At 49.4% G+C, this 25,428-nt stretch overlaps 1 protein-coding gene and 1 long non-coding RNA gene across 3 annotated transcripts; one reads left to right on the top strand and one right to left on the bottom strand.

Annotated features, from left to right (window-relative positions):
* Positions 1-548: 548 nt before the first annotated feature.
* On the bottom strand, positions 549-23,121 carry LOC142024837 (zinc finger protein RFP-like). The gene is given in 9 exon segments (XM_075017108.1): positions 549-2,227; positions 2,230-2,715; positions 4,070-4,096; positions 10,319-10,339; positions 11,589-11,704; positions 12,347-12,369; positions 12,989-13,219; positions 18,680-18,775; positions 22,698-23,121. Coding segments are annotated over 9 exon segments (1,518 nt in total). The 5' UTR covers positions 23,115-23,121; the 3' UTR covers positions 549-2,126.
* Positions 10,572-25,428, top strand: LOC142024996 (uncharacterized). Of its 2 annotated transcripts, none has more exons than XR_012648558.1 (4): positions 10,572-10,655; positions 12,983-13,205; positions 22,572-22,745; positions 23,934-25,428. It is a non-coding gene; the product is annotated as an uncharacterized LOC142024996 (long non-coding RNA). The 2 variants fall into 2 exon arrangements; XR_012648559.1 differs by lacking the exon at positions 10,572-10,655 and adding an exon at positions 11,682-11,768.

Below are 25,428 nucleotides of genomic sequence, written 5' to 3'. Positions count from 1 at the left end.
TTTTCCTGAAACAGGACAGAGAGTGGTTTTGAAAGGAGCACCGCATTCTTTCGATGTGCTTTCAAAAGAATGTGTTTGGTGTGTAGATGCTCCATGGGCACTTTCGAATAATCTTTTGTAAGAACTTGCTAGTGTAAACGCAGCCATACAGCTTCTCAGTCCTGACCCCTTTCACAATAGTTTGCCCCCACGCCTTTGATTGTGCTCTCCTAGAAATTTAAAATTTTAAACACAACCCCAGAGCCAATACTTATAACACCACAGGTAACAATGATACAACCATCTGAGCCGAATAAAGAGATTCAGCGAATCACCAGACACCTCCCTTGGCCCAGTTGGCATAAGATTTGGTACAAACAGAGAAGAGCGGTTGCAACCATATTCTGCACGTTCATTTTACACTTTAGTAATGTCCCACCTCAACACCGGGACATGCTGGTCTGTTCCCTGCTGGGGCTCGTGGGACCCAACTGAGCAGGGAACCAAACCCACCACTCTACCCACAACAACTGATGCTGGGAACTGGAAAAGGAACAAACACATCAGAATTGTCTTTCCTGCTTTATTTACTGTAACTACCTGACAGAGAGACAAGGTGCTGAGACTCACCATCAATAACCACAACAATGGAAAAGACTCCCACAGATTTGGGGAAAAGGTTTTTTTTAAATGACACTGAAATGACAACAAACTCAAGGCAGCACCCTGTGAAATGACTGAGTGACAGTCTCCCCTTCAGTGACCTTTTATCAATCTCTCTCCCTCTCGCACAGGGCTGTGTTTAGGCCATGTGGTGCCCCAAAGGTAGTGGTGCTCTGTGCTGGGTGTGCCTAGGGATGGGATGATAAAAGCAGCCAGGGGCAGTGATGGCTCCTATAGCCCCCACCCTCACCCAGTGCTCAGCATTGGGGCCCCAGCAGCCCCCAGCCTCATTCCTTTGCCCAGCCCCCCGTGGGTTGTGCCCAGCCCCCACTCACCAGTTGGTGGTGAGCAGCACCGAGCACAGGCTGCAGGACTCCAGAGGAGCAGGCGGTGGCTGCACAGCTGGTGGCTGGAGGGAAGCGGTAGTTTCCCTTTCAAAGCACAGCATCACTCTGGTGGGATATGAGACTCCCCCTGGCTCCTCCAGATGCTGCCCACGCCATCCCCATTTCCAGCCACCTGCCCTGAGGCTGCAGGTGAGCCTCCCTCCCTGCCCTGCTCCAGGGTTGCCACCTCTCCCAGACCAGGCACCATTTACTGAAATGGTGTCATCCTTCTGCGCCCCACAGCTTCTGGTAGAGACCATCCTGCTGCAGCACCATTTCTCCAGCATTCATTTCCCATGCATCTGATGAAGCGGGTCTTTGCCCATGGAAGCTGATGCTCCAAAATATGTTAGTCTGTAAGGTGCCACAGGACTTCTTTTTCTTTTTGAAGATACAGACTAACTTGGCCAGCCCTTTGTATTTTCTGTCTCGCTCCACTCGCCTGTGATCTCTGGCACAAAACATCCCCCTCCTGTTCTCCAGTCTTTCCCCTGGATTTATCCCTTCTCCTCTCCCTGCCTCTGGCAGCTTCTCCTCTGAAGGGGGTTTCCCGGCAGCCTTATCTGTCGACTTTCACCTTTTCTCCAGGACACTCTGGTTAGTTGGTTTTATTCTATCTTTTCCCTTTTCCCTCCATTTCTCCGCTGCCCCTCTGACTCTCACAGTGTCGCCAGCCCCAGAAGTTACAAATCATGAGTTAGAACCGACACTAACCCCCTAGAATTGGAATTTCAAAGCAACACATTATGTGTCTGGTTTTGTCTGGTGATCTTAGAACTCCCCCCTACCCAGCCCCAGGGGTGTGACAGTCACAGTGGTACCAGCTCTCCAGCAGTTACGGGGGAAGGGGACTTTAGCTCCTGCAGCAGGTGCTCTAGCTGGGAGAGCCCAATGAGATTTAAGGACACAGATCAGTACAAAATATTCCCATGGCTGCAGAGCTTCCAATCCTCATTAATTAATTCTGTGTCCTGCCTTCCCATCCCTGCCCAGCTCCCCATCTGCCTCTCAGGGCCCCTCTGGCAGCCCCAGGCGTTCATCTTTCTCCCTCGTCTATCTCTGGGGCTGCAGAGAGGGAGGGGAAGGAGCATGCAGGGGTCAGAGGGCTGAGCCGGAGCTGGCAAGATAGGAGTCCTCCAAGGTCATGGAGCCTGAGGCTAGAGAGGCTGATTTCAGGGATAGAGTCGGAGCTGGGATTTGCCCCACACCCCCAGCCAGGGCCGGATTCTCCCCCCAGGGATGGAGCCCGGCGGGAAAGTGAAGATCGGGGCCTCGGTACCAGCATCGATAAATGTCACCTGCCCCATGTCACAGTCCAGACAGACCCGGATCCTGCGGGGGGCCCGGCACCGGGGTAGGGGAGTCACAGGGGAGGTGAGAGCCTGGAACTGACCCACCCAGTGATCTACAGCCCAGATCCCGCCCCCAGGGTTTAGGCTGATCCGTCCCTTCCGCTGCACAGACTCTCTGGCCACCCCCACAGCCCAGTCTTTCCCATCTCCCACCTCCACCTCCCAGCAATGTCTCCCCCAGGTGAACCCCTCACAGCCCAGCACACAGGCCCAAGAATCGAATCTCTCCGGGTTGTCGGGCAGTCGCTGCTTTGTCTCTGCCCATTTCACACTTTTCCCACCCGCGGACAGGACGAGGTTGGGATGAGCCGTGGCTGGATCCAGAGTCACACTGGCTGCAGGGGAGAGAGAATCAGAGAGTGAGGGACAGCACCAGCCCTGGGGGAGGGTTTGTTGGGGTCAGTGACAGAATTGGGCCCAGGTGGAGAGGGACTCAGGGAATCTCCTTCCCCCAACAGCTCTGAGATCTCAGCCCAGGGCTGGGGAGAGTCACTCACAGGCAGGGACGGGTCAGGGACAGGGTGAAAGGATCGGCTGGGCCAGGCCTGGGGCTCAGGATCTTTCCCTCCTGCCCCCACCTCTCCCTGGGGAGGGACTAGAGACTCTGGGAGCCCCGGCAGATGGTCCAACTCAGTGACCATTGGCAGAGCTCCCCTCCCCCCAACATCCCTTAAATCCCCCTGTGTCCCAGCTGTCCTTGGGCTGGACTTTGCTCTGAGGCCTCCCCACTGCACCCAGCCTGCTGGGAAATGTCACAGCTCAGGGAATAACAGGCCACATGCTGCCAGGATAGAACCTGCCCTGAATATCACAGCTCAGCAGCTGCTGCAGCAGAAGAGTCCATTAGCCAGGGGCAGGGAGTGAGGGGTTAACACGGGGAAGGGGTTTGATGGTGGAATGAGACAGAGGTTACAAGTGTTGGGAGAAGGTGGATTAGGTTTCTGTGGGGCCCTGGGCCAGACCATGTGGGGGCCCCTCCCTCCTTCTGCCTGCAAGCCCCCAACTCCTCATGCTTCTGTCACGGGAATGGGGTCAGGGCACAGGACAGGTCCCACTGCACCTACCTGGTGCTCCAGCTGGAAACTGGCCAAGCTCCCTCAACCTAATTCCACTCCCTGGCAGGAGTGGTGGGTGGACAGGCAGAGCAGTTTGAGGCATGTAGATGCCCATTTTTTCTGTTCCCCTCAAATTATTCGGGCCACTGGGAACTGTCCTGTACTACCAGTGGCTACTTAACTATTGCCCTGGAAGGGGGAGTGTAGAACAGGTGGCTGGTGGAAAGAGGGAGAGGGCCATGCTCGTGATGGGAAGGAGAAAGTCAGGTCCTGTGTACCAGAGACAGGAGCAGGCTGGGATTTTGGTGGATGCAGAGAGGCAAAAAGAAAGAAGCCCCCAGCTCTGGTCACAGGAGCTCCCCAGGGGTGTATAATGGCCCCAGAAGAGCCCCTGGCTGGGATCCAGGCTCTGTCCCTCCAATTGAGCCTGCAGGGGGGTCACCCACAGACACAGCTCACCCCATCAGGGTGGGGGTCACTGCAGAGCTCATGGCTTTCTTCAGAGGAGAAAAGAGGAAGGAAAGAACTGAGAGGTGATACGTCACATCAGCACAGGGTGATCACACAACCTCCCGCAGGAGGATCTGATTTGGTACAAAACATTTCTTGTCAGTGGTAGGAGAATGACACTTACCAGTTCCCAGATCTGGTTTACCTAAAGCTGAAAGAGACACACACATGCCATTGGTTAGGAGTTTTCCACTTTTATGTTTTATTTCCCTTTTATCGTCACTACAAGAGTTCAGTCTGAGAAACTATTTCTACACACTCCTCAGAAGCTGCTCGGCCTAGACCGGTGGTGCCCTAAGGCTTTTCTGTCCTGCCCCAAAATCCCCAACCTTTCCAGTAACGGAATCAGTCTGTATCCCTCTCCACACAACTGAACAGCTGGCTCCTCAGGAGAGCTTGGGCTGACAGCAGATGATGGGGAGGAACAGAGCTACAACTGGGGAGGGAGCTGCACTAGGGGCAGAGTTGGAGCTGTGACTGGGATCACAGCTGGGCTGGAGGCAGAGTGGCCGTGTCTGGAGCTCCCTCCCTACCCCTATGTGGGCTGGCCTGGGCCCCCCCCCAGCATTCCACCATATACCCCTAGGAGGGTGGGTCCCACAGGTTGAGTATCACTTGACTAGAGGGTCTTGTCCTCCCTTTTGGCCTTACGCTCCATGACTCTATTACTGAACTGACCATCAGGTTTTCAGATTAGCTTCTGGCGGGAAATTCATCTGGTTTAGTCATTCCCCACATTTTACAAAGTTACTGTTACCAAAAATTTGGTCTGCCTAGCTGAGAGCCACTGACAACTAGACAAGGATAAGGAAGATTACTTTATTTCTGCAGAAAGAAAGGAGAGCCAAGTTCCTTGGTACAAAGACTCTGCCTGGATACAGAGCTGAAGGTCCTTTTATATAAACATCAAGATAAACTCCAGACAAGCTAACATCTCATTGGTGTTTACCCCAAGTTCTCATAACAAATGTTTCTCTACACAAGCAAAAGTAAGCACAGGAAAAAACTGGTTAAGGGCTATTTCAGCCACTTCTGTGGGTACTGGGGGGCGTAGTTCAAAAGTTTAAGCTGCTGTGTACGTGACTTGCCCACTCTTATACAATGGCCACTGATCTCTGGCCTATTGTCTGTTACAGTCCCCACTTCGGGCCTGACAATCCAAGATAGTCAGGCCCGTTGCAAAGCCTACGATCAAGTTCTAGCAAGAGATATCGCTGTTCCCTGTCCTGAGTGAGGCCCCGTGTGAGCACACCACATAGGCATCTACCACATTGCAGAACAACCCAGATAATGCACAGGGAAAAGAGCATATATATAATCCACTTAACTATTGTACGGAAAGGGGCAGTGAACCATGACCCAAGGTCTGGGAGGAGGTCCTCAAAATGAATTCCTTCAGGATTTTGTTTAATGCCTACTGCTAATAGTCGGAGATCACGAAGACGCTGTTCAATTAGTTAGCCATTATCAGAAAGATTAAAACAACACATTCCTTTGCATTCTGTACACCCATGATTATGGCGAAGGAGCAAATAATCAATGGCCATGCGATTTTGTAGCACCCCTTGGCGGACTTCTGATAACTCCTCAGCCAAAGACTCAATTAAAGTAGAGGTGCGGTTGATCAATTTAGCAAGGGCACAAGCAGTTTTAGATATTTGTTGTACTGCTAGGCCGGGGAGCCCTACCGGAGATAAAGCCATCACTACAGCCTCCGTCTTGGATAGTAGATCCACATCCGAATCACACTCCTCACCAAGAGTTCTTGGGCTACACCTAACCTGACGTTGGAACTCGGCCAGATTCTTATCCCATGACAACAACATGGTAGTGAGTCTACCCAAGGCACAGGATCCACCAGTGCTGTTAGCGGGTACATAAGTATAGGCTAATAGTCTGCATATCTGGAACCAGCCCGTTGGTAAAAACATGGGTGCATTTGCATAGGATATAAGAGTTGTAGAATTACAGGCCAATTCAGAATTGTTATGGTTTACGCTGGGTTCTGTAGCATTGTGAAACACAAAACAGTCAAAACCCTGACTTACATTAGCAAGTCATAACTGTAAGCGATATTGGTTAGAATAGGCATTTGGATTTTTAATGGGGCCAAAATCATAGAGATTAGCTGCAGTTAAGTTAATGTCAAACCACTGAGACACAGTATCATGCCATATAAGTTGCAAAGGGGTAGGTACCCCTTAGTAACCTAAGTAACAAGTAGATAACACTGCCCCGACAGTATACCCTCCTCCTACACAGAAATGGGAGGAGTTTAGGGCAGCTTTAGCCAAAAGGACCCACCAGTTTTCGCTAATGGGGTGAAGGGTGTAGACATGCTAAAGAAAAGTTTCTGGCCTATCAGGACCATACCCATACAAAACAAAAAATGTGTCATAGTAAATAAAGATGTTAGTTATTTGGGTGGTTTGGGGATGGTTCGTCGAAACAAGAACTTCAGTCCATCAAGAGGCTTGGCTTCCCCGGTGCCGTCTACTTCTGGCCTTTCCGGTTCATGGCAGGAAGTGCTAGAGGAGGTCCCTCGAGGTCCGTCGTCGTCGTCTTCTGGCCCCAGCCTAGGGGCTAGCTTGATCCGCGTATGATGGATCCAAGTATCCTTTTCCGTTACACGTACCGCAGTGTGGGAAGTAAGGAGAACTTGGAAAGGGCCAATCCACTGGGGCTGAAGGGGTCACTCTTCCACTCCTTCACATAGACCCAATCCCCTGGTTGGATTCGGTGAACAGGTACGTCTGCTGGTAAAGACTGAAACTGGGCTGCATACCTGGTCAGGTGAACAAACCAAGATGTCATCCACATATAGGAGATAGATAGACCCACCAGGTAACTTGATATCAGCTAAATCACGTGCCAAGATAGAGGAGAATATAGTTGGTGACTCGACATAGCCTTGTGGGAGGTGCATCTAGGTTAATTGTTCTGCCCTTCCAGTCTCAGGATCCATCCAGGTAAATGCGAAGATATCCCAACTATCTTGTTCTAGAGGAATGCTAAAAAATGCATTACACAAATCTATCACAGAATAATAGGTAGTACCAGCCGGTATAGCGGTAAGAATAGTATGAGGGTTGGGTACCACATTGTGTCTGGCCTGGACGACCTCATTTACAGCCCGCAAATCCTGGACAAATCGATATACCGGTTTTCCATCCGGGCCCAAGCTGGGTTTTCTCACAGGTAAAATAGGTGTATTAAAAGGGGATTTGGTAGGAACCAGTAGTCCTAATTTCAAGAAGGTAGAAATAAGGTCTTGAAGACCCAATAGAGCTTCACGGGGGATGGGGTACTGGCGTATTCATGGTGTTACAATGCCTGGTTTTAAGGTTATTCGCACAGGTTCTGTTTGGAGTGTACCCAAATCCATTTTGGAAGTGTCCCACAAGGTAGTCTTTACTTCCTGCCTGAGCTTTTCAGGCAGGGCTGGATCCTCCGTTACCCGAGTCAATGCTGCGCACAACTGGGGAAGCCGGTTTTGTGGCAACCGGAAGACAATTTTGTCATCTGAAAAGAAAATCTGAGCATGCAATTTACACAAAAGATCTCTACCCAACAGGTTAACCAAGAATCCGGAGCTAAAAGGAAAGCATGAGAGGCAGAAACACCGGAGATTTCCACAGTAGCTTCCCGCAACACAGAACAGTCAACGGGTCTTCCGCCTACTTCCATTACTGGGATACTTTCTCCTGAAAGGTTCCCTTTTCCATCATAGTAGTGACCATAGAAAGGGCAGCCCCTGAGTCCAAGAGGCAAGAATAAACTGTCCCTCTTAAGGTTAAACGGACCTGGGGGTCGGCGGAGGAACAAACATACACTTTAAAGTTATCCAGACAAATAGTAGGAAGACCCCCTGGTTGCCATCACTCCTCACCGGTGCTAGCATCCGTCCTCTCCACGGCCATTTGATGCTGTGGTGGTTCTGACCGGCGGGGCTATCCAGTGAGTTGCAATGGGCATTCCCTCTTCCAATGGCCAGGTTGCTTGCAATAATTACACACGTCCTCTACCTGTCCTGGGGCCCCACTCGCCCTTGGTTGCCTCTTAGGGGGCCCCCGCCAACCTCCTTGTCTTCTATCTCCAGCGTTCACTAGAGCTGCTAACATTCTTACCTGCTTCACCTCCTGCTTGGTTCGCTCCTTCTTCTGAATTTCCTCCCGGGTATTAAATACACGAGTGGCCACACTCACCAGCTTTTCCAATGATTCTCCTTCCATGCCCTCAAGACGCTGTACTCGTTTCTTAATGTCAGGAGCTGATTGAGAGATAAACACAAGACGCACCGTGGACTGGGTGTCTGCAGCTTTTGGATCCATGTTAGTATGTGTACTGAATGCTTTGCACAGCCTCTCATAGTAATCAGAGGGGTGTTCCTCTTTTCCTTGTATGGTGTTATGGACCTTTGACCAACCTAAGGTCCTCTCTCCTGCTCGTTTTATGCCATCTAAAATAAAACCCCTGTATCTCTCTAATAACATCCGGTGGGCCCCTTCATTCAGGTCCCAATCAGGAGCGTTGGTAGGAATTACAGTATTTGGGTCTAGTTGAGCCTCCCGTGTGGCTTCCCTGGCGCCCCAGAGGACCCGTTCCTTTTCCTCCGTACGCAAAAGGCAATCAAGGAATTGATTTACTTCCTGCCAATCCGGATCATGAGACAGGAAAATGGTCCGAAATCGTCGGTGAACGACATCCAGATCATCCCTAAGACAGGGCATGGTCGATTGCCAGTTCATAAGATCCGCTGTGGTAAACAGAACATGAATACGGCGATCCGCAATGTTGCCCTCCAGCAAAGGAAGCGGAACAACATGAAGGGGTACTAGGACCTTAGTCTGACTCCTGAGTTGGGGTAGACTATAAGGTGTTGTTTGCGAAGTTGTCAGTTAGGACTCTGCGGGCTGGGCTGCGTCTTTATAGGAAGGCTGTTTCGCGGCTGAGCTGCCACTGGGGGGTTCAGAGTCGCCTGCTGCCGCCGCTGGTGGCAGACAAGAACGATAAACTGGAAGGTCATCCTCCCAGGGTTCAGGCTCTTTAGGAGCACTGGGGTTAGGATAGAGAGGAGCCTGAATTTTTATTTTCCTCAGGCGTCAATGGGCCTCATCATCCCACACAAACCAATAATCCATTTGTCCAGGTGCCTGATCTTCTAACACTAGACCAAGGGGGGTTAATTTACTCAGAACGTCAAAGGATCCAACCTCAGGCCAATCGGTACCCAGGGTCGGCCAATACTGGGTACATAGTTGTGATAATCGACTCTTGGACATTCCCTTTTGAACACCAGGTAAAGGCCATTTGCCTAACATATTACCTAAGGGACTGTCCCTTGGAGGACTTCCCTGAGACCCACCCATCCTTTCTGACACTCAATAGAGAATTACACAGAAAGACAGGAATTAAGGTCAGATCTGAAAAAGGTCCAAGCCGGCTGTCTCTGTCCACGCCAATTGTTATAGGTGATGAAACAAAGTCTCGATTTAACCCCGGAGCTTCCTCACACGCGATGGCTTCCACGCCGAGGCTTTACAAATGAGAATCTCGGTTTCGTCCACCATCCAACACCCGGTCTTATTGGAAGAAGGTAATAGGACCAAATTCACCAGATAACCAGAACCAGATTCCTTATCCAAATAGGGACTCATCTTATCGGAGCACGAACCCCAGGGGCCGCGGCGAAGTTAGGAATAAGGGTCAATCACCCTGGTGGCACCGCTCCTTGTTCACCACCACCGTCCGGAGTCCGATATCCAAGCTAGGAGGTCCCATCTGGGGTGCCAGAAACTGTTACCGAAAATTTGGTCCGCCTAGCTGAGAGCCAATAACAACTAGACAGGGATAAGGAAGATTACTTTATTTCTGCAGAAAGAGAGGAGAGCCAAGTACCTTGGTACAAAGACTCTGCCTGGATACAGAGCTGAAGGTCCTTTATATAAATATCGAGATAAACTCCAGCCAAGCTAACATCTCATTGGTGTTTACCCCAAGTTCTCATAACAATGTTTCTCTACACAAGCAAAAGTAAGCACAGGAAAAAACTGGTTAAGGGCTATTTCAGCCGCTTCTCTGAGTACTGGGGGGGGTATAGTTCAAAAGTTTAAGCTGCTGTGTACGTGACTTGCCCGCTCTTATACAATGGCCACTGATGTCTGGCCTATTGTCTGTTACATTACCCTAAAAAACAACCCACAGCTCCAAACAGAATGATACTAATAAAAAATCATGTCAGCAAGCAAACAGAAAAGGAGATTTTCTTGGAACAAGTTAAATTTAATGCAAACACATCCACACAGTTAAAAGAAGCCCCACGGAAGGATCCAAATTACATACAGAAACTTCTCAAAGAAAGAAAGGTACTTACTTATTCCTTCATTTACTTTGTCTGAAATTGAAGAGAAATAAATGTTATATATCATATATTTGCATGTGTTTGTTAGGCATTTCCCTTTTCTTCTGTTTAATTTCTCCTTGTCGTCAATACAACAATGAAGACAGAGAGAAATCAGCATCCTCTTTGGGACATTAGACAAAAAAATTCAGTGGCCCCTTCTTGTCTTAAGCTCTGTGACTCTGTTGCCTACCAGTTTTTCAAATTAGCTTTTCTTATAAAATCTCCCCAGATCACTGTTTCCCCACATCTTCTACTGTACAGTTTCAAGAGTTTGTCTTTCTGTTTGATCAAGAACTCCCCCTAAATGGTAAGAGCTTGGACCACCAAATTCGCTATATGGCTTCCTCTAACAATATAAGGATTTTGTAGTGCCAGGAAAATGAGAGGTGTGTGTAATGGGATTTCTTCTCAATTTGCTAAACACAATCACCAAGTCAAAGACAGTCATCAAAATTAACATAAATGAGTGAATGTGGAAAGAGACTGAAGCAGGATGGGCCAGAAAAAATTGGATGAACCTGGCTTGTCTCTCAATAAACCTTAGAGAAATTTGGAGAAGTGTTCTGTTTTGGCACAACTAAATCAATGAAAACTAAAATAAAATGGGAACACACATTAACTGCTGCCCTTTTGGTTAAAACATAGTGAATGGAAAGAGTTTATAGCAATGAAAAAATACACACATGATGAAATTCCTCTTTATAAAATTTTCTAAAATATTAAATGGATATAAAAAAATCTAAAATAAAAATTAACTTCATAAAACAACACTGTAGTTTTGAAAAATACAATCATTTAAATAAAGCATGTACCTTATCCTTTTATTTTCAAAAAACCCCCTCACTGAATTAAGGACCTGAGCAATGCCGGGCAAATCTGCTAGTCAAATACACAATCAGGATGTGTATAAAATTTCAGATATGGTAAGAGTTAGTCAGAGCATCACAGAGGAAATGCGTCATGCCCTGCCTGTGCCCCGGGAGAAGGGAACTGGGCAGTATTTCTTTCCGTGTGTCTGTCATTTCTCACTCTAACGGTAACTGGAATTGCAAAGACATTTTTGGAACAAATAAGCCTTTGAATTAATCAACCTGAGTGTGTTGGACCCCAAGATTGTACCATTCCCACCCCACAATTAAATAGACGTATAACCAAATTGTGAACCAATTCACTAGAGCCTTTTGCATTCCATTGTACAGATACTTAACTCACTTTCCCCTCCCAGATCCCTTCTTATTACCTTTGAACTTGCCGAGAGTCTCAGAAAGTGCAATAGTTCTCATGGAGAAACCAATGGCTTGTCCTTTTAGTGAAGAAGAAATCTCCTCTGGCGGCTGGAACTTCCCCTTCTCACACCTGCACAGAAGCAACGTCAGATGGTGATAGGGGATTTAGTGACTCTATTCTTCAGTTCTTGCCAGTGAGTTGCTGCTCCAATGGGCTGGGAGTTAGAATTCCTCTGCCTCTCCCAGCCTGAGAGCAGGTGCAGCACAGCCCATGGCCCTGCAACATTCCCCTAGAAGGCCCCATTCATATTCTAGAAACATGGCCTGGAGAGACCAGCTCTGGGGGCAAAAGGGGAATTACGTCTCTATGGCCAATTCACTCCTTGGCCTCCAGGCTCTGAGGGACAGGATGTTGCCAGTGGAAGTGCTGTACAAATCTGCCCACTAGGAACTAGACTCAGACACCAATTCACCCAGTGCCCAGCAGTGACAAGCCGATGTTCCCTCCTCATAGCCCTGAGGCAGCTGGTCCCCCAGGGAGGTGCCGTCTCTAGGAAATACTTGGGGTCAGACTTTGCCATTGAGGGGATAATTGCAGAGTCTTCTGTGCAAGGGTGAGTCCCTCAGGCTGGAGACGATCAGGGATATTTGTAGCTTGGATGTGACCTTCCCCTAACATCTCACTGTAGAGCCCTGGGGAGATTCGGTGCTAACATCATCTCTAAACTCTTTCCCGACACTGTGATAGGTGAGGGGAGTTAGAGCCACGTACCTGCTCAAGGTGCTTCTGACGTCCTACAGGGGAGAGAGAAAAGAATCTCAGTCCCATACTACACACAGAGGGAATCCTAGAAAGGGATTTTGCAAACGTGGGAAAGGGAGGCCCTGCCCTGGCCCCAGGGCCATGGATTCCCTGAGCTAATGGGGCTTTGCCATCTCTAACATCTCTGTGTCTGTAACTTTGCAAGGCACAATAGTTGCTCACATCTCAGCACTGAAAACCCTGAGTCACACTGAGACCTCTGACTCCTGGACCCTGGTGCTTATGATTCAGGAGCCTCCCTTCCCCTGTGAGGGGAGCTGGGATGTTTGTAACCATAGGCACCAGCTGCTACTTCTCCCAGGGGATGCAGAACCCCATTCCCACTGCGCCCCCTCCAGCAATGCCACACTTTGCCCCACCTCTTCCTGCCCCCACACTTCCTTCTGTCCCACCTGTGCCCATCCCCTCTCCCAAGCACACCTTGGCCCTGTTCCTTCCCCCCGACCCCCGCAGCTGACTGTGGCGGGCAGGATGTGCAGGGAGAAGTGGAGGAGCTGTGGCTGGTGGGTGCAAAGAATTAATTTAATTTGTTTCCAAGGAATCTGCAGCCCTGGAGCACACACAGAGTCTCTGTTTCTCCCTCAGTCTCACCCGCAGGAATTCACTCGCTGGCTTCTGACACTTCTCCTCCATCTCACCGACCAGCTCACTGAGACGGGAAATCTCCGCAGAGATTTTACTGACACTGTCATTCTGGAACCTCACAATCTCCTCCTCCAGCTTCTCCAGCTGGGCCAGCAGGAGTCGCTCTTGTTCCTCCAGGAACTGCCGCAGCTGCCGGAATTCAGACGCGATTTTCTGCCTCTCGGTTTGTGTCTGTTTCTGTAGGAAGACAGGGAAAGGGCTGGTCAGGGACACGGGTGGAGCCTGGGGCCCTGTCGTGGGGAGCTGAGTGCGCCGGAGGGAGAACATCTGTGAAAATCCCAATATCTGACTTTTGACCCTGTTCTGTGCACACAAGGCGGAAGAGTCTCTCACAGTTTGCTCCCAGTTGTCTCTGGAAGGGAGGTTGCCACGGCTGCCATGTTAGCACATTCTGTCATTCCTGGGCTGTGGGAGTTCAGGCCCCGAGCAGCAGGAGGCCGGGCTCAGCACCGCACTGACACAGATGCAAGCGGAGAAAAAAGAAGCAAACGTGTTTCAACAAAACGAGCAGCCAGAGCAGGGAGCACTTCCTGGGGGACAGTCAGTTCCCTTGGGGAGGGTTTGTGGGAAAGGCACGAGGGATAGACCAGGGTTTCCCAACCTATGACATCTGAAAGGGGTCACCATTAGGCAGTTAAACCAATCAATTAAAATAAGCACCACATGTGAAAAAGAGACAGGGCAGAGATCTAGGGAACCAAAGAAGCAGTGCCCAGCTCAGGTGAGGTAGGTGGAGAGGGGAGGGCTGAGGCTGGGGGTTGGGAGGCTTAAGCCTGGAACTGGGTGCTGAGAGCTGGTCAGGGCTCCGTGCCCAAGCCGGCTTCCTGCCGTGAGGTTTGGGGGTCTCCCTCGCACCTGGCCGGGATTCCCATGGCTGGTGCTGCTGGCTGGGGCTCCACCCCTCAGCCAGCTTCCAGCTGTGGGGGTCGGGGATCTCTGTGACTCCCCCAGCTCCCTCCAGCCCCTGAGTGGCTCCTAGGCCCTAAGTGTGACTCCCCTAACCCTATGCAGCCCGAGTGTGACTCCCTTTGCCCCTCAGTGTGGGGTTTAAGCCAGGGGGAGCGGTTTGGGGAGGAGTGCCTTTCCACCACCACAACTCTGGTTAACTAGAGTATCTGTAGTGTTATTATTTTATTCATGTATTTCCCCTATTCTATGAAATAACTATTATGAATATATAAACGTGAGGGGCTGCAATTTTATACTCTTGCCTTAGGTGCAAAATTAGCTAGTTATGGCTCTGCTCTCCCACTTTTCCCCCATGTTTGAATTGTCTTGGGTCACCAAGTCTTCCTGAATTGTCAAAATGGGTCCCCATGTGGAAAAGCTTGGGAACTGCTGGGCTAGACATTAATTCACCTCCTGCAATGGAAGGTTAGGGCTTGTCTACACATGGCTCTAACCCTGCAATCACAGAACCATAGGGGTGGAAGGGACCTCAGGAAGTCCTCTAGTTCAGCCCCTGCTTCAAGGAGGATCAACCACAACTAAGTCATCCCAGCCAGGACCTTGTCAAACTGGGACTTAAAAATCTCTAGGGATGGAGAATCCACCACCTCTCTGGACAACGCATTCCAGTGCTTCACCACCCTCCTGGTGAAGTAGTTTTTCCTAATATCCAAACTACACCTCCCCCTCTTTAACTCCAGACCATTGCTCCTTGTTCTGCCATCTGTCACTACTGAAAAGAGTTTCTCTCTATTGTCTTTAGAGCTCCCCTTCAAGAAGTTGAAGGCTGCTGTTAAATTACCCCTCAGTCTTCTCTTTTGTAAACTAAACAAGCCCAAATCCCTCAGCCTATCCTCATAGGTCATGTCCTCCAGCCGCTTAATAATTTTCTTTGTCCTCCACTGAACGTTCTCTAGCACATACACATCCTTTCTATACTGGGGGAACCAAAACTGGACACAATATTCCAGATGTGGCCTCACCAGTGCCGAATAGAGGGGAACAAGCACTTCTCTAGATCTGTTCAAAATGCTCCTCCTAATGCACCCTAATATGCCGATAGTCTTCTTGGCTACAAGGGCACACTGTTTACTCATATCCAGCCTTTCATCCACCAGAACCCCTAGGTCCCATTCCACTGTACTGCTGTTTAGCCAGTCAGTACCCAGCCTATAACAATGCTTGGGATTCTTCCACCCCAGGTGCAGGACTCTACACTTCTCCTTATTCAACCGCATCAGATTTCTTTTGGCCCAGTCCTCCAATTTATCCAGGTCACTCTAAATTTTCTTTCTACCCTCCAATGTAGCTACCTCTCCCCCTGTTTAGTGTCATCTGCAAACTTGCTGAGGGTACAATCCAGTCCATCATCCAGATCATTAATAAAGATGTGGAACAACACCGGCCTCAGAACCGAGCCTTGGGGCACTCCGCGTGAAACCAAAATCCAGATATTGAGTCAGTGATCACTACCCATTGGGCCCAACCGTCAAACCAGCTTTCTATCTATCTCATAGTCCATGGATCCAATCCATACTTCCTCAACTTATGGGCAAGAATGTTGTGGGAGACTGTATCAAAAGATTGCTGAAGTCAAGGTATATCACTGACTTCCCTATGTCCACAGAGCCTGTTACCTTCTCATAAAAGCTAATCAGATTGACCAGGCATGACTTGCCCTTGGTGAATCCATCTTGACTACCCTGGATCACTTTCCCCTCTTCCAAGTGCTCCAAAATGGATTTCTTGATGATTCCCTCCATCATTTTCCCAGGGATTGAAGTAAGGCTGTCTGGTCTATAGTCTCCTGGATTGTTTTTCTTTCCTTTTTTAAAGATGGGCACTACATTTGCCATTTTCCAGTCCTCTGGGATCTCCAAAAATAATGGACAAAGGCTCAGCAATGACATCTGCTAATTTCCTCAGGTGCATTAAATCCAGACCCAGGGATTTGTGCAGATCTAGTTTTTCTAGCACATCGGTCTCAATGCCTCTGGGGTTACATACTTTCCTCAAATGAGGATGTGCAGCCCAAGCTTCCAGGAGTTTACTGGAGATGAGCCCCTACTTATAAGGCCATCCCGCCCAGCTCAGGGGCAGGCAGGAATGAACCTGTGACCTTGGAGATTAAAGCCCTGGACTCTACCCCTTGAGCTGGCTTTTAGCTTGTTCCATCCCCACAGATGGCTGCCCTCCATCTTCCTATACGGCATTATCCAGCACCATAGTGTGGGAGCTGTCCTTGTTCATGAAGGCTGAGGCAAGAAAAGCATTGAGTACTTCAGCTTTTCTTACACCACTTGTCACTAGGTTACCTCCCTCATCCAGCAACAGCCCCACACCTTCCCTGATAACCCTCTGATTGTTCACATGCCTGTAGAAGCCCTTCTTGTTAGTCTCCACATCCCTTGCCAGCTGCAGTTCCAGTTGTGCTTTTGGTTTCCTGATTACTCACCAGCACTCTCCAGCCACATATTTATTACTCCTCCTTAGACAACTATCCACGTTTCCATTTCTTGCCTGCATCCTTTTTGAGTTTAAGCTGACCAAGGAGTTCCCTGTTAAGCCAGGCTGGTTGCCTACCATATTTGCATTTCTTACTATGCAGCAGGATGGTTTATTCCTGTGCCTTCAGTAGGACTTCTTTAAAATACTGCCAGTTCTCTTGAACTTTTTTCCCCCTTCATCTTCGTTTCCCAAGGGATCCTGCTCATCAGCTCTTTCAGGGAGTTGAAGTCTGCTCTTTTGAAAGCAAAGGTCTGTATGTTACTGCTTGTGAGCAGCAGGTCAAGTTGCACATGGCCCCTGGTTGGTTTCTTCAGCACTTGTACCAAGAAGTTATCCCCAACATTCTCCAAAAGCTTCCTGGATTGCCTGTGTGCTGCTGTATTGGTCTCCCAACAAATGTCCTAATGATTAACGTCTCCCATGAGAACCAGGGCCTGTGATTTGGAAGCTTCTCTTAGTTGTTTGAAGAAGTCTTCATCTACCCCATCTCCCTGATCTGGCAGTCTGTATCAGGCACTAACTACATTACCTCTGTTGTTTCCACCTCTAAGCTTAACCCAGAGACAATCAACTGGTTTTTATCCCTCCTTATACTGGAGCTCTGAGCTATCATACTGCTCCCTCACACAGAACACAACTCCTCCTCCTTTTCTCCCGTCTGTCCTTCTTAAACAGTTTATAACCTTCCATGACCGTGCTGCAGTTATGTGAATCATCCCACGAAGTCTCCATGATTCCAGCCACCTCTTACTCCTGTGACTGTGCCAGGGCCTCTAATTCTTCCTGTTTGTTCCCCAGGCTTCTTGCATTTGTGTACAAGCATCTTAGAGCAGTGACTGATTGGCCCACTTTCTCCTGTAGTACCCTACTCCTTCCCCAATTACCTCAGGGCTTGTGTCACTGTCCCCTGACGAACCTAGTGTAAAGCCCTCCTCACTAGGTGTGCAAGCCTGCCTGCAAAGATGCTCTTTCCTCTCTTCTTTAGGTGGATCCCATCTCTTCCCAGCAACCCTTGTTCACGAAAGAGAATCCCATGGTCAAAGACACCAAATCCTTCTCTGCAACACCTGCTATGCAATCACACATTCACCTCTGCGATTCGACGATCCCTACCCAGATCCCTTCCTCCCACAGGGGGGATGGACGAGAACACCATATTCCTTGAGCTTTCTTCCAAGGCTCACGTAATCTGCTGTGATCTTGTCAAGGTCACTCTTGGCTGTATCTTTAGTTCCTACATGGAGAAGTAGGAAGGGGTAATAGTCTACAGGTTTGACAATTTTTGGCAGAGACTCTATAACATCCCAGATTCTAGCTCCTGGCAAGCAGCAAACTTGCCAGGATTCTAGGTCTGGACAGCAGATGGATGACTGTGTCCCTCTTAGGATGGAGTTCCTGACCACCACCACCCGTCTTATTCTCTTAGGGGTGGTGGTAGTAGAACCCCCCTCCCTAGGACTGCACATCCCATGCCTTACAATCAGTGGGGTCATCTTCTTACCCATTCCCTGTGAGGTGTCAGCCCCAGCTCTCTCCACTGTATAACCTGTGCAGAGAGGCTGAAAGTGGTTACTTAACTCGAATAGAATTGGAGAGACCTGAATTGGTTTTCTCCTCCTAGCGGTAACATGCTTCCAGTTCTCTTCCTTGTTTTCAACAGCCTGCTCTTCCTGCAGTATTACATGGTGCCTTCTATCCAGAAAGTCTTCACCCTCTCTGATGGACCCGAGGGTTGATATTTACTCCTCAAGTCCTCCAACCTTCTCTTCCAAAATGGTTACTAGCTTGCACTTGGTACATACAACATTATTTCTGTCGTCGGGGAAGAAGACAAACATGGCACGTGCCATGCAGGTCACTACAGCAGACTTCTCAGTAGCATGTCACCATCCATTTTCTCCCTTCCAGAGAGTTCCCTTAGATGTTTCTAGTGCCACCTTGAAGGACACAAGAGAAACAGACCTCTAAGAAAGGGATAACTGGTATGGGGCTCCCCACTAAGGCAAACTTCAGGCAAACTCCCTGTTAGTTGCTCCTGTTCACTGCGGCTGCCTTCTCATCCCTCAGTCCCTGATCCCAGAGACACTCACTATCCCACCTTCACCAAAGTCACACGGGAGTCTGCCTCCAAACAGACCTCCCACTGCCAGCACCTGATGGTTCATAACAACAGGTACCTACCAGATACTCTGATTTTTTCCCCTCTCTTGTCCCTTTCAGTCCCAGCAGCTTTTCTCTCTCTTCTCTCAGAGTCTTCAGTTGGGCCTGGATTTTTCCCTGAGGAAACAGAAAAGATTTGGGAGCTTTTACTTTGGCTCAAGAGGTGGATGGAGCTGGGTGTTTCTCCCCAGAACTCAAGATAATTGTTAATCTTTGTGACATCAAGACTACCCAGGAGAAGACACGTTATCAATGCAGACCGAGGGGTGGTCACAGTCAGACGTGTTACAAATTCACATTAGGTCTTTTTAGTACTTTGCAGAGATCTGGATTATAACCAAACTTTTTTGGTACTTGCGAATTGCTGAGTGGCACAGCACATTCCAGGACACTGGAGGCACAAGGGGGTGAATCAGCTGCTCCATCTGAGCCCTGTTGTAGGTGGGCTCAAGACATCTCAGACCCACACAGCTTTCAGCCCAGTGACCTCCTCTAGTGCCGGCCACTGCATCTGAGTTTAATTCCTCATGCAGCTACACAGGAGTTCAGCCTCCCAGTGGGAAACCTCCTTTCCCTGCTGGGCCTGGGGCCTTCAGCAAGGCGTCTTTTCCCCCCAACGGCTGCACCTCTTCACTGCTCAGGGCTGGTGAGAAGGGCAGTACAGCCTAGTAGCTAGGACACTGGACGTGGCCTTGAAAAATTGGGGGTTTATACCCAGCTCTGCCACTGACCTGCTGAGTGGGCTTGGACAAGTCACTTCCCCTCCACATGCCTCTGTTTCTCCTCCCACCTTTTGTCTGTCTCATCCGGTTAGATGTAAATGGCTCAGGGCAGGGCTTGTCCCTCACCAGGTTCTGTGCAGGGCCCTGCACAACTGAGGGCAGATCTCATCAGGGGCCTGCGGGAGCTGCTGGGGTGCCAGTAACAACAATAAGCTCTGTGATAGAACTGGTAATAACAGGCACTGCCCGTAACTTGCCCTTCTGCAGCCTGAAGGCAGCTCTCTCACCTAGAACAGCCTGCAGCTCTTGTGAGTGAAACATCGCCAATCACTGAGCAGCTCCCGGTCTGTTCAGAGTTCCCATGGGTCACTGTGGAGCAAGGTTTGAAACAGATTCCACTGCTCAGAGAAAACTTCCCCACAGCAGACCTGTGACTGCACCCGTCACATAAGGCCCCTTGGGATGTTCCCCAGTGTGCTGATCATGCCAGTATCACTGACCTTCTTGCTCTCTTGCTCCCTATCACCCTGTACTGCTGGACCAGATCCTCTGGTCTCCCCGGCCAAGGCACAGAATTGGGGTTACTGGCCCTCTACAGAGCAATGCAGACACTGATTTACCACGGCTCTCAGTGGATACAGTTCAAGGGCACAGCACCCAGGGAATCTACCCACAGAATCATAGAATCATAGGGCTGGAAGGGACCTCAGGAGGTCATCTAGTCCAGCCCCCTGCTTCAAGCAGGATCAATCCCCACTAAGTCATCCCATCCAGGACCATGTCCAGCCGGGACTTAAAAACCTCAAGGGATGGAGAATCCACCACTTCTCTAGGCAACACATTCCAGTGCTTCACCACCCGCCTGGTGAAGTAGTTCTTCCTAATATCTAACCTACACCTTTCCCTCTTCAACTTCAGACCATTGCTCCTTGTTCTGCCATCTGACACCACTGAGAACAGTTTCTCACCCTCCTCTTTAGAGCTCCCCTTCAGGAAGTTGAAGGCTGCTATTAAATCACCCCTCAATCTTCTCTTCTGTAAACTGAACAAGCCCAAATCCCTCAGCCTCTCCTCATAGGTCTTGTGCTCCAGACCCTTAATCATTTTTGTTGCCCTTCGCTGAACCTGCTCTAGCAAATCCACATCCTTTTTATACTGGGGGGCCCAAAACTGGACACAATATTCCAGGTGTGGCCTCACCAGTGCCGAATAAGGAGGAATAATTACTTCTCTAGATCTGCTTAAAATGCTCCTCCTAATGCACCCCAGTATGCCGTTAGCCTTCTTGGCTATAAGAGCACACTGTCTACTCATATCCAGCCTTTCATCCACCAGAACCCCTAGGTCCCATTCCACTGTACTGCTGCTGAGCCAGTCGGTCCCCAGCCTGTAACAATGCTTGGGATTCTTCCGCCCCCGGTGCAGGACTCTACACTTCTTGTTGAACCGTATCAGATTTCTTTTGGCCCAGTCCTGCAATTAATCCAGGTCCCTCTGGATTCTCTCTCTACCCTCCAGTGAATCTACCTCTCCCCTTAGTTTTGTGTCGTCTGAAAACTTGCTGAGGATGCAATCCAGTCCCTCATCCACGTCATCCAGTCCCTCATCCAGGTCAATCCAGTTCCTCACCCAGAAGTGATTAAAAGTGCAAATAAATCTGTATCCCTCTGTGCAAAAGATGTGCACAAGGAGGGCTCATTAGGTAAGCCCCCTTTATCAATGAAACAGAGACATGCACTGTAGTAATCCTCCCAACCAGTTGCATTGAGTTTATTTACAAACAAAAAAGTTTTTATTAAACAAAACAGTAGAATTTAAGTGGTTATAAATAGGAAAAAGCAAATCAAAGTAAGTTACCAAATCAAACAAAAGAAAAACCACACCAGCAAAACTAAAAATCTAGTAATTACCCAAAACAGCTGCCTTTATAACAGGTAAAATCTTTAAGTCAAAAAGAACCTTATCCCAACCTGGGTCTCCAGTAATGTTCTCTGTGTTTCTTAGGACTTGTCTACACTGTTTTTTTTTTTCTTCCCATAAAAGACCCTGGGTGGGGGACAGAACCCACAAACCCTTTTGCCAACGCTGCAAAGCTTGCTATTCTGGACTAACAGGGCATCTAACTCAAAATAGTAACTCCACCAAAACAAATGACTTTCATCAACCCCTTTCAATTTTGAAACTGACTCAGTGTGTAATAAGCACAGGAAATTAAGAATTAATTGGCCTCTAGGGAGACATCCATCCCATCATAGCTCTTATTTCAAAACTGGTCTCTCTAGTGTGAATGCTCCATATTGAAATGCTCTGGCAGTGTGAACACTCTTCTCAGAAATAACTTATTTAGATGTTAGAATGTTGAAATAAGTTATTTCTGAAAAACCCTGCAGTGCAGACACAGCTTTAGGGTAGGCCTACTCTGGCCATGGAAGATCGACTGCTTACGGCTGATCTTCTGGAGTGCTCTTTTGCACCTACATGAAACGGTGCATTCCAGGGTCTGTTGACTTCAGAACTCCTTGCAAGCTGCAAGGATTAAGGAATGCCGACTGGAGGAGCGCTCCCGTTGACATCTGGCAGTGAAGACAGGGAATAAAGTCAACAACTACAAAATGAATTTTAGGTGCGTAGCAGCCATCGCCATTCCCAGTAAGAGCAGACGTAGCCTCAGGGGATGTTAGGCAATTTTGAAGGCAGGATGAAAGCAAAATGTGAAGCTGGCCAAAACACTGGGCTGAAAAATTCCTCTTGCTTAATTAGGCTCCCTCTCTCCCTCCTCCTCCCCGGCAGGCATTCTTTAAGCATCCTCCCAAAATGGAGGCCTGTACCAGGTGGCAGGGTTACATGTCTTTAAACCAACCACCTCCCAGATCTATAGAACTAAAAGCCATTTGCAAGCCCTCAGGAGTTGCTCAGTCATCAGGAAAGCTAACTCCAGAACCTGCAGCAATGGCTGCCATTAGTACCTTTAACTCTAAACAAGCACACATGGCATCTTTCCAACAACACACAACAATTACACCTTCAGCAGGTTAGAACATTAAACATAATTGGTTACAAAACATCTTTGGTTCAAAGCATCTCTAAGCTATCCATATTTATAGTCACAGCCCATTTTCCATAAAGCACAGGTGGGAGGGGTGTCCCTCACAAGACAAACTTAAAAACTTCCTTTGTCGCCTTTTTGCCAGGCTGGAGCATCATTAATTTGTACAGCAACTTTGATGCCATGAAGGCTGCACACACCGGAACGGTGCCATTAACTTGTCAGCAAAATGCGAAGTTATTACCCATCAGCCTGGGCAGCAGCTCTGTACCTTGTACTCCTGGGCAGCCTCCTCTATGGGAACCACAGTGTGAGCGCGGTGAGCCTTGGATCTATCGCACACCAGGCAGATGGGGGTTTGATCCTCTTCACAGAACAATTTCAGAGCCTCCTGGTGCTCCCCACACACCCCGTCCCCTCCTGCTCCCTTCGCTGCCTGCAAACTCAGCCGTTTGGCTATTTCTATAACATTGGCCAGCTGCCTGTTGGGCTGGAGGCTTCTCTGCTGCACAGGTTTTCTGCACTGAGGGCAGGAGGCGGCTGTGTCAGGTCCCTCCCAGCACTGGCTGATGCAGGCTCGGCAGAAATTGTGCCCACACTCCAGAGTGACCGGGGCTGTGAAATACTCCAGACAGATGGGACATGTGGCTTCTTCCTGGAGACTTCCCACGGGGTTCTCGGCAGCCATGGCTCCCTCCGGGCTGGGAACAGGGTTAGTTTCACTTCCCTGAGCTCAGGAACAGGCTCATGCGCTGTAGCAAGTGGGTGTTTCTCTTCCTGGATCTGACTCAGGCTGTTTGCTGGGCTGGGAGGAGCTGCCTGGTAACGCTGGAGCCCTGGGACTCCAAGAGGTGGGGTCATTGACTTAGCCTAAGTTTTCGTGGGCAGCCAGAATAAATCTGTTAGTCCGTCAGGTACCAGCAGCCTCCTCCTTGTTCTGACTCGGACAGACTAACAGGCCCTGCTCTGAAATTGGAGCCCTGGAGGCTGTTGTGGGAAAGGGGCCACTAGGGCCAGTTTCAGGTGTGGGGAGTCGCTGACAGGGGTACTGGTGCCTGTGGGGGAGGGGGCAGGGAGGCCACCCAGGGGGGCCGGGAGGGGCAGGGGACACCCATTTAGCAGTTAAAATTGTGGTGGGGGCAGCGCATCTCCGGAGTGCTACCTCCCGTCGCCTGTGCTCACAGAGGCTTCCCACGGACGTCAGCCTCCCCCTGTGGTGGTGATGGCAGGGGCAGGGGCTGTGTGTCTAAGGGGGCCGCCAGTCTGGGCAGAATTCACTGCTCTGTTTGGAGGGGGAGCACTGGTGTTTCTTCATTTTTCACTATTTATGGAGTAAAACATTCACAGCTGCACAGAATACAGGGACTTTTTAAAGATTTTTTCCCTCCATTTCACAGTGTTGGGAAATATTCAGGGGCTAAGACAATCGGGCGTCAGGGAATCGTTACTCAGCGACAGGAGATGCTGACATGCAGAAAGTTTAAACTTTATCTCCATTAAATCCCAGACTGTGACTCTCAAATGTCAAATGCTACAAGACAGGCCTCACAAGGAAAACAAGAGACCACTGGCCATCACATACAGTCCCTACCTAAGGCCTCTGCAACGCATCATCAGTGATCTGCAACCCATCCTGGACAATGATCCTTCACTCTCACAGACCTTGGGGGGCAGGCCTGTCCTCGCCTACAGACAACCTGCCAACCTTAAATAAATTCTCACCAGAAACTATAGATCACAACACAGTTACTCCAAAGCTGGAACCAATCCCTGCAATAAACCTCGCTGCCAACTCTGCTGACATATCTACACCAGAGATGTCATCACAGGACCTAACATCAACCACACCATCAGGGACTCCTTTACCTGCACATCTACTAATATAACATATGCCATCGTGTGCCAGCAATGCCCCACTGCAATTTACGTTGGCCAAACTGGACAGTCGCTACATAAAAGAATGAATGGACATAAATCAGACACCAGGAATGGTGATGTACAGAAACCTGTGGGAGAGCACTTCAGTCTCCCTGAACACCCAGTAACAGATTTAAAAGTAGCAGACCTCAAACAAAGAAATTTCAAAAATCAAATGGAGAGAGAAATCTCTGAGCTGTAATTGATTTGCAAATTTGACTCCATCAAACAAGGATTAAACAGAGACTGGGAGTGGCTGGCCCCTTATAAAAGCAGCTTCTCTGCTGTGGCTGTTACCATTTCCACCTTAGACTCTGACAATGGGCCATAGCCCCCTGTCTGATCTGACTTGTTTTTTCCTCTTTTGATACATACTACTGATAATGGGCCATTTCCACCTTGACTGAATAGACCTTTTCAGCTCTGGCCCTCTCTATTACTGGGACCCCCCTCTTTAAATGCCCTCTGAGCCCCTCCCCACCCACACTCATGCATCTGATGCAGCGGGTCTTTGCCCATGAAAGCTAATGCTCCAAAATATCTGTTAGTCTATAAGGTGCCACAGGACTTCTTGTTCTTGAAGATACAGACTGACATGGCCACCTCTCTGATGCTTGTCAAATAGACACAGTCACTCTCCTGGCAGGGAACTCTCAGACGTTCTCATGCAGCCCGGTGGCTTTTGTGCCTCTCTGTGCAGTGTGATGGGCCGTGGTGGAAATACGGTTTGCGTGTGTGCAATTAAATCCCCCAGTTACTGACACAATCTAAGCCCTGCAAGCCGAGTGCTACTGAACTTACCACATGGGTGGTGGATGAATGAGCGGCTGAGGGAGACCGGCCCCCATCCCTCCCCCCTGTGCACAAGCCCCTGTCCCTCCACCCTTCCCCCCACCCCACCTCAACAGAGCCCAGAGCAAACCTCCCCACAGCCACCTCCTCCCCATGGCCCAAAGCTCCAGGCTGAGGTGGGAGATTGGTGACTTGGGGGTTATGGCTGAGGTGGGAGGTTGGTGACTGGGGGGCTCATGGCTGAGGTGGGAGGTTGGTGACTTGGGGGTTATGGCTGAGATTGTGGTTGGTGA

Source organism: Carettochelys insculpta, chromosome 22 (assembly GCF_033958435.1).
Source record: "Carettochelys insculpta isolate YL-2023 chromosome 22, ASM3395843v1, whole genome shotgun sequence".
Taxonomy (NCBI): domain Eukaryota; kingdom Metazoa; phylum Chordata; order Testudines; family Carettochelyidae; genus Carettochelys; species Carettochelys insculpta.
This window is presented reverse-complemented; position numbering and strand designations above follow the sequence as displayed.